General features: G+C 42.8%; 1 protein-coding gene across 1 annotated transcript; it reads right to left on the bottom strand.

The window, feature by feature from the left end:
- Positions 1-448: 448 nt before the first annotated feature.
- Positions 449-5,963, bottom strand: LOC307081207 (uncharacterized protein). Its single transcript, XM_079744296.1, has 7 exons — positions 5,669-5,963; positions 3,508-3,658; positions 2,773-2,916; positions 2,243-2,404; positions 1,852-2,130; positions 1,468-1,593; positions 449-1,332 (listed from the first exon to the last, which is right to left on the bottom strand). The coding sequence occupies exons 1-7, from the start codon at positions 5,803-5,805 to the stop codon at positions 1,087-1,089; spliced, it is 1,245 nt and encodes a 414-aa protein (XP_079600422.1). The 5' UTR covers positions 5,806-5,963; the 3' UTR covers positions 449-1,086.
- Positions 5,964-9,988: the final 4,025 nt, after the last annotated feature.

Genomic DNA, 9,988 nt, shown 5'->3' with positions numbered 1-9,988 from the left:
CAAGAGGATCATTAAAGACAGGTAGGTAAGTTCCCATCATGATGTCCGCACAAAGCATTCCTTCCTGGCCGACAGAACCGCATGGAACCTTTGTTTCACAGTCAAACAGGCCTGGTGATGAATCCATGGCTGAAGGCTCCCTTTATGTGGGTGCTATGCAGGTGCCAAGGGATACAATAAAAGATGTATTATTAGATAGAATGAAGGATCAAATATGAAGAGTGCCTGTGGTAATGTTTCAGGGTGTCGATGGACTTTGGAATTATTGTTTTGGGGGAAAATCCCCATGATGTCAGGTGCACTGGCAATGCACCAGTTACTATTCACATGAAGAAATAAGTAGGCTATTCAGTGACACATCTCTCAGTATGATTGTTTATGAGCATTTTATTTAAATGTCATCATCCGGACCTCATCAACATATCACATTGACTCGGTCGAGGCCTCTGTCTATGTATGAGAATGAGTTGTTAGACACACACAAACACACACACACAATCACACACACACACACACAAACACATGTTCATGGCATAACATAAATATGATGGCATCATTCATTTAAATTGTCAAAATATATATATATATATATATATATATATATATATATATATGTGTGTGTAAAGAACATTAGAAACTGGAAAAGGCAATTTCTGAAGAACTTTTGGTGTGAGTCCTGGCTGTTGAAAGCTGACGATAAACTGAATAGCTCGCTTTACATGATTGTAACATTGTAAGAGTTGGATTAATGTCTTAAAATGATATCATTCTAGAATCTGAATCATCGGAGCTCGTCAGGGCCCCGGTTATAATCTCGGATCCAGTCCTCCAATTGGATGGGTGAATGTCTTGGAGGAGACGGCACAGAGCTTGTGGCAGATCTAAAAGTATATTTATAAAGTGACTAGTCCAGAGGCTGTTGATTTGAAACCTTTAAAGACACTTTACGACTATTTTCCAGTGTTCGCTTTTAATAGCCAATTTATGATTGGTCTTCACAAATGTGAGCGAACGAAATATAATCGCCCCTTTCAGACGGATGTGAGATCAATATTATTTTAGATTAGTAATTTTGGTAATTTAGGATCAGTAATCTAAAGTCTCATTCGAGAGAGTACCGACGTAACAATGATTGGGACAATGCGGATGGTTTTGTCCTTGAGCTCTCTCTCCATTGTGCGTTCCTTTGTCGCCACCTGGCGGTTTTTGCTCGTTATTGCAGCGATGAACAAGTACGGCGTCCTTGGTGGGGGAATTCTTTTTCCCAAGCAGACGTTGCAGTACCTGCTTGTCTGACCGCTCTTTTCTGAAGTCATCCTCATACACCTTAAGCTGCCGCGTGCATGACAAATATGTTGGGGTTAATTGAGAAAATGAGGCACAAATAAAACGTTTAATGTAGAGAAAGACACATGGCCAACAGAACTGATACAATTATATTATAATATTTTCTATCAAAGAACGAACCTGCTCTTGCAACAGCGCAACCTGTTGACGCATTTCCTCTCGTTTCCTCCTCAACCTCCGGTTTTCTTGCAGTGTGTTTTTGTGGTCCTTATGTTCTGTCTGAAACTCTGCTTCATAGATCTGCGTCTGGTGACACAATATTATTTTGATTAAATATTTGCCATGTTTCTCATTCTACCGTCATCACGTTCCCATTTCCGGTGATTCATTAATTATCACCACTGGGTGGCGCCAATTGACCACCAAAACAACGCGAGAAGCCCTAAACTCCCACGGCCCACAAATCTTCCCCTGGCAACAGCAGCGATGACAACAGCAGCTTCCTATCAAAATAAAGAGAATAAAGCAAAACATTTAGGGATTCGAGAACCGGCAACAACCCACCTGACATCTCAGGGCCTGAAGCTGCTCCTTCAGATCCTGGTCTCCGTCTGTCCGGTACTGCGTCCCCATGTCAGGTGGTCCTGCCTCTGGGTGATTGAACGGGGAGAAGCAAGAGGCAGAGGAAGAGGAGGAGGAGGAGGAGGAGGAGGAGGAGGGGTGGAATCCGCCTTGAGGTCGGGACCCTGAGCCATAGCTGGAGGATTGGGGGGCGGGGATGGCTCGGATATCAGAGGAGGGGGATACAGTGGGCTCTGGGATGTGGACGAAATCATGGAGACCCTGTGGGACAGACACGGAAAGAAACCAAAGGGGCGGATTGGAAAGGTGATGAAGGTCGTGGGTAAACTTAATCACGCACACACTGAAGGAGCTCAGCAGAGAAAATAAGCACCTGTTGGTCGGCGGTGCGGTCTCTGCGAGCGGTGTGGGCGGTGCGGGCGGAATTGGCGTGCTTCTGGGCCCTTCTGCCCTCCAGCTGGCTGATGTAGTCCTGCAGGTCCTGGTTCTTCTTCAGCTCCTGCAGGAGGCTCTGCTCGTAGTAGTCCCTCGTACTCTGCAAATCGCAATGAATTCACGTTAAACACGGGACAATGTATCACACATATGCTGCTGTATGCTCAGCGTGAGGCCGTGATTAACATACAAACTACTCTATGTTCACTGAAAGGCTTAATTAATTCCTGTTAAACATGGGACAATACATTTTGCATGACTATGATATGTTAAATTGTAAGATTTGATAAATTATCTTTTAATGCTTTAAAGATGTCTTGCTTTATTAGGCCCTTTAATCCAGTGTGTTTGACTGGGAATTTTAGAGACATGGCAGGAACAGGTAGGGGTTATGAATGTTGCTCTACAACTGCACACAATGGGTTTTGAATCCAGAACCCTGCCTAGAGAGTGTGTGTGTGTCCTAACCTGTTGGTTCTCCACTCTGAGCAGCAGTCGTTTGTTCAGCTGTTTAGCAGCGGCGGTCTCCTGAACCAGAGACTCCAGCCTCTGCTGCAGGTCCGCGGTGGCGTGGCGATAGACCCTGTCCCACTCCTCGTTCAGCTTCATCAGCTGAAACGTACACCATAGTTCTTATCGTAATTATCATTACCGTCATCATCATCATCAGTAGTAGTAGCAGCAGCAGCACCACGGACCTCAAAATGCACTAGTGTTCTGATCTGTGGTGTTGTGTACAAATAAAAGGGTACGTAAATCTTCCACTGCATAATGTTGTTGAAGATGAAAAAAAGTACAAAAATTCGAATACATTATGAAGAAAAATGTAATAACCGTCGTGTTATAATAAAATCAATAATATTCTCCATAATGTAATAATATTATAATTATTATAATATATTACATAATATATCATTGAAAATAGTACTATAATTATTACACTGAAAATGACATTATTTTTGTTACTTCTCTGCATCAATGGAGCATATAACCATGAAGATAAACATGTTGTGGGTCAAGATCAAAGACAGTCAAACATATGGACTTAGGTCGCATCCAACCACTGGGAGCCACCTATAGGCCGTTAGAGGAACTACACGTTGGTAGCTTCCAGCCGGGATCGCAAACAGGTGGTCACGGCTGCCGCTTTGTCAAGGTGGGCGAGAAAGGCTGTGTGAGTGTAGCATTGTTTATGATGTGTACCTCCTGGTTGACTCTGCGTAGCTCCATGTTCTTGTTGAGCAGGAGGAGTTTCTCTTGGTCGCCCGATGTGACCGACATACTCTCGCTGATATGGGAGAAGTTCTCCTCAGCAGACCCAAATCTCTCCTCTCCATCACACACTTCCTTCAGCCTGTAACACGCACGCATACACGCACACGCATGCACACAAACACACACACACACACACACACACGCACACACACACACACACACACACACGCACGCACACACACCCACACACGCACACACACACACACACACACACCCACACACACACACACACACACACACACACACAGGCACAGAGCGGTGACCAGTGTCATTAATAATATTGAACACATATGTTCTTGTCAAAAATAACATTTAACTCCCCCTCACTCAGAGAAGAGCTCTTAGAGGGATTCAGATACGATACGTTGGGAGCAATTATAAACAAGCCCGCGCGCACACACACACACACACACACACACACACACACACACACACACACATACACTTCAACATCTGCTGCTGTGGCGCATCAAATAGTTTCTTCCCAGCTACTCATACATTTGCATGGCAGTTTATAGCTGTACTGCCTTTGGATCATTACAGCATGGGAAAAATAATGCTGATTACAAACAATCTCTTGATGAAAGCTCAAGAAAAATAATAACAAAAAACCATCGAAGCACCATTATGAGGGCATTGAAAATACAAATATTCACACACACACACAAACACACACACACACACACACACACACACACACACGCGCGCGCGCACAGACACACACACCCACACATACACAAACAAACACACATACATGTATGCTGGTGTCTAAAAACTAAGGAGGGTATAAAATGACTTGGTATCCCCTCAAGGCTAAAACTCCCCCATAAACTTCATCTCTCACGCTGCAGATCTATGTCCTGCCATGTAAAACAACAGATTAGAACTTTTCTAATTAGATTAACATGTATATAATGCATATTATTTACTGAAAACATGGGTTTATGCAGTAAAAAGGTCTGTCCCCTGCTTGTCTTATCCCTGGATTTGTATTATGAGTTCCAGATAAAGTCTTATCTCATGGTTATAGATTAATTTGAGTAGCTAACAAGACAATCAGCCAGACGAATTCCCTTTGCACAATCTATAAATCCCTTAAAGCAATTCAGAAGTTCAGAAAAAAGGCAGTGAAGTAGTTTTGTTTATCAAGCGAGACTGATATAGAGGAAGCGGTTCAACCGATACGAAATAAGCTGAAGTAAGAATGGCGATGACCTTATTATGAGCTGATGACACATGGCAACGTTTGATGCATACAGGCTGGCGTTTCAAACCCACAAACCCTTGCGTCATTATCTCTCTCGGTAGGACTTTTGCATCGCATCTTTCCTTTTAACCGATCAAGAAGGCTGCCTGCTAGGTTTCAAATTGTATATAAGTGACATGACCCAGATAAAGAAATGAAAAAGATGAATCATATGCTTTCAAGCATATGAGCATCTTCTGGAGGAACACCATATGGTCACCTCTTCACCCTGAGGTACAATATATCTCCTTATGGTTCATCAAAGGCTAAAAACAACCCACCGTTTTCTTCCTTGTCACATAACACATCCATGGCATTTAGATCTGTATTCACTGCTGTGTTACAACCAGTGTGAATGAACTTACATGTTACATATTTTCATTGATTTTCATCGTTTTTAATTTTTTATCATTTTATGTGATTAATGCTATATGAAAAGAACAAAAGAGGTTTTGGTTGTGTATATTTTGTTGTAGGCATATATACACCTATGAATCTACATGTTTACCATGTATGGCAACATTCTGGTTGTTGGATCCATAGTACATGCTTTAAGACATACCTCATCAAATGTAGTCCTACCACATGGTGTGAGTGATTAGGTTGTGAACAAACATGCCATCATCTTCGCTGGAGACCTCCAGCATCATTATATTACTATTTTTTTTAAAGTTTAACACAACCCTCATAAAAAACCCAATATAGATAACCAAATTCAGCCTGTCTCGAAAGACATCAAAAAAAACCCCACCCAGCAGACTTATTTAAACCTTTCACACTTCAATGTGTATACCTTTACATATTTGACATGTGCCATAATGAAGAAACTCGAGCCATACATACCCAGGTTTCAGCATGTGTTCAGGTTCCTGGCTCCGTGGGGGACGGATGCTTTGGCTCATACTAGTAAAATCGTTCTCTGTTGCTGATGGTAAGGGTGACGACGGCAGTGACAGCACTGCCAGCGAGACATCTTCCATGGCGTAACAGGTCGCTCACAAAGCCAGCCTCCGACCAAATTAGCAAATAAGGAACATGAAAATGTAAAGATAAAGACGAATGGATGCTGTTTGTAAAATCTGGGGCTTACACCAAGATTGTAGGGTGGTAGAGTAAATATGTTTTAGTCAGTTGTCGAGTTAACCCAAAGAGGAAATGGACTAGAATGTCCTCCGCATGCTGTTAAATTAAGTTTGCGAAAAGGAAGTTGAAAAAAAAGTGTTACGTGTCTGGGTAGGAACTTTGGAAACTCCATTCATGCATAGCAATGATAGGCTGATGTGTTTATGTTTAAGGGTTTGTGGGCAAGTTCACCTTAGAGTGTGTGCATGAGCACCATGCTGTTTGTGTGTTTGTGTGTGTGTGTGTGTGTGTGTGTGTGTGTGTGTGTGTGTGTGTGTGTTTGTGTGTGTGTTCGTTTACGTAAGGGATTTTTTCCACTTATACCACAGTTACCAACAATGATTAGATATTACTTTCCTCTGACATTTTTCTTTATTGACCTAATCAGCTGAAATCGTAATATTCTTCCGTGGGGCTTTGAATATATGGGTTCTGTGTTGTTAGGGGAACATCGATGGTCGATGGTCATATTGCCCATGGTTGTTAATGTTTGACTTCTTGTAAAGCATTGATTCAGAACTGTTTAAAGGCAGTGGTGTTCTGCTATTGAAAAAGAATGCATACCCATGGAAAACATATTGACCAATCAGGATCTAGTATCTAACAATGTTGTGTATAAGTTTGCATATTTCTGTGTCTGTGTAGTTGCTTTTTCAAGGCCCATGCGTGAAAGTGTATCAGGTGAAGTAAAAAAACAAAAATTCATAAAAAACTTAACTCTGCCTAGCAACTGGGATGTATGCTATTCCGTTGACGCTTGTATGCAGTGAGTGCTGCCACAGGTTAATTATCCAATCACACAGTCAGCCAAGGCAAATCAAGTGAATTAAAGAATTTGGGATGATTATGTTGCACTCGGCTCGGCGGAAGCAGACTTTTATTTAAATGGAGGGAGGGGAAGTTAATTTATCAGCTAATCATGCTGTACGTCCCCCATTACTGTTCCCCAAGGCCTATGGGACCATAAAACGTGTACAGAAGTGTTGACTCATTAGCCAATAAAAATGATTAAGTGCAGCATGTTTGGGCACAAATGAACCAAACCACACATTCTGTAGACAAATTGCACATTAACCGTTTTGTGTATGAGGTTTCAGTTCAGTCAGTCAGACAACACTCATAAACTTTTTTATCTCCAAAATAAATGCTTTACTTGGACTTTGAGGACGCCCTGACCTGAGGGTTGAAAGAGAAAACACTGCATCTCCAACACCAAGTTAAAAAACAGCCAGCGCCTGCCGGCCGGCCAGCCTGCAGCCCTCTCTTGTTCCCTTTTATCTGCCCACATGTCTAACCAGGCCACGGGCCTCCGTCTGAGACTGACGAGCACTATGAATAGTGCTGCGTCAAGCTCTGGCTTTGGCTGGGAGCTCCAGAGGAGGCAGCCATGCAATGCTTCTATCGATCCAGAGGCCTGTGCCGATGCCGAATGGGCTGCCGTCCACACCTGGGCAGAATCTGAACCCGACAGGGGCCAAGGACTCCTTGGAGAGGGGGGTGACCCACGAGGACAATATCAATAGCTTGAAGAGTCAACCTATGTGTTTCACATGATGCCTCATGTTGTCTGGACAGTTTGCGAGAAGTTGGATATGTGTGTGTATGTGTTTATGTTTTTTCGATGTGTTTGAGTGGTGTATTGTTGTAGGTGAATAGTTAAGGTTGTAGGTAAACAAGCTAAAAAAATAAAGACATTAAGTAATGTCCGGACTGCAGAGGAGCTTACAACGAATTATGGATTTTAAAAAGTAGAATTCTTGTAATCCCTCTCAAACATTTTGGCCCGTGGGATTAAATCTATGCACTTGCACTTGTAGAATGTTCACCCCTTACATATTATTATTATATTATTATTATATATTACATACTATATCGACTAATACAACACTTTGGGGTGTGTGTGATGGATGGCTGGTATAAGCAGCCGCACCTGGCTCATAGGAGTGCAAGACCTGATGGAACTGATGAAGAGCATACTGCTGTATCCCTTCATCATTGCTGGGTGTCACGGCAACCATAGCGTTTAAGTGTGTAAGTAAAATGCCCAGGGCTGTTGGCTTGCTGCTGAAGGTGGATATAAGGATGTTTGAATGAATGGATGTCGATTTTCTTCCAGTGTCCAGTCTGAACATGGAGACATGGCCTTTGATGTATGTAACAACTAACATGAATCCTATTATTTTCACAATCCCCTTTGCAGGAAATGGGAGAGGATAAGCCTGCTGCGAAAGAGAAAAAACAACATAAAAGTGTTCTGTGGTTAATACAGGAAGATTCAATTGATTTTAAGTCAAAACAAGAGCAGTCTTGCATAATTGGTTATATTTTAAAGATTGCTGTTAAAGATTCACTGACTTTCCTTTGTATTACCTCATTATCCTATTATGTCTGAGATTTCTGAAGACCCGGAGCTGCTTCTTGGACAGCTCTGTAGACGACCAGCTCTGAAAGGACACACTCGGCAGAATGTGCCCCGTTCTGTCTTATTAATAGCACACTTCAAATCAATTATATAAATTTGGAATAATAATTGTCTTTTCTTTTCTTCTTTTTCTGAATCTGGTTTGAGGCTCACGGTTTGGTTTCACTCCCGAAAATGGGGGGGCGAACCGGGCCGGGAACGAAGCTTGGTAGTATTTATCGCGTAGTGTGTGCTGTTGTGCTGCAGATTAAAACTGATTCAGATCGAACCTTGTCTGGAGCAGCCCAGATAATATTAAACATGTTTCATATTTACGACATGTAATCGGCATGGCCCGGTTCCAATCCTGTAAATCTCCAGGAATATATTAGTTTATTTTCCTTGTCTAGTCTCCTTCAATCCTCGAGGGTTGGGAAGCCTCCTTGTTATGTTTGGAAATGTAAATGGTTGGCAGCAATGCTCATTTAGTCCAGGCGTTTTTAGATATGAGCCTGTACTCAGTAATCCATTGACTTCAATAGGGGTTATATCATACATAGATATATATAAAAAAAATCTCTTTTAATACTGCCTAATTTTCCTGTTTGTTTCCATCCATCATTCTTGCTTTGTTCCACCCGACAAAGGCTCCTTCTTCTATGGCCCCTCAGGGGGCCTTGCTCATGGCTATCTCATAACACGTTCTCGGTTTAATTTCCATCAAGCACATAGTCATTCTCTCTGTGCATGTCACAGAATAAGTAGGAAGAGTGGATCTTTGATTTATTCGGCTTCTGACCATTGCTAAGGGGGGAAAACGCCCTCTGTGTGTCGTGTATTGTGTGTACTTTGATGGCCTATACTGCACATGTGCACTCCCCGTGAACACAAACACGTTGACAGTCGCCCTGGGGTGTAGGCACTTGGCATTTCTCAGGTGTTTCTACAAAGATTTTGAACAACGCTCAGCATGAGCTGAAATCTGGGGGAACGGTAATCATTCTGTTGTAGTTTCAAATCAACACAGTGAACACTGGCCACTGTATAAATATCCTTAGTACAATCCACTTTTGAGAGCCATGTCTACTCGCAAAACAGATTTCTTTGGTTAACACCCGTTTAAGAAATAGGAAAGGCGTAACTCCACCCCCTTCATCTTTCTCGGTGTTCCCCCTCTCCCTATATTTCTGCTATAGCATAGTAGGGATCCGGGATCAGACATTATCACTGCTAACTGGCCACTGGTTACTCATATAACCAAGCGTTAATCTAACGTTTGCCCACAGCAAGCTTCAGCCCAGCAACGCTCAATGTATACAGTGGTGGTCCGTCGGTGGGATCGGATTGGGAATGTCCTTGTTTTTCCCCAGAGCAAAAGATGATGTTCCAGGTATCCCTGGTCACCTGCTAAGCTAGTGTTTGGCTAACTTCCTGATAGCTGACAACGGCTGAAGCGAAGCCAAGCGGCACCCTGCAGGGAGGGCCCAGACCGTCGCAAGAGAGAAGAATGGAGGTACTGCTCTGCCATCAGCATGTGGCGTTACCTAGGGAGGAGGACGTTCCTGGAAAATGCACTTATTTCCAACCAACTTCCGTTCTTTGAGTGACAACTAAGGGGGGGGGGGGGGGGGGCCTTTGTA

The sequence above is a fragment of the Pollachius pollachius genome (assembly GCF_949987615.1).
Source record: "Pollachius pollachius genome assembly, chromosome: 10".
Taxonomy (NCBI): domain Eukaryota; kingdom Metazoa; phylum Chordata; class Actinopteri; order Gadiformes; family Gadidae; genus Pollachius; species Pollachius pollachius.
The sequence above is the reverse complement of the archived record's forward strand: the minus strand, read 5'-3'. Positions and strand labels throughout refer to the sequence as shown.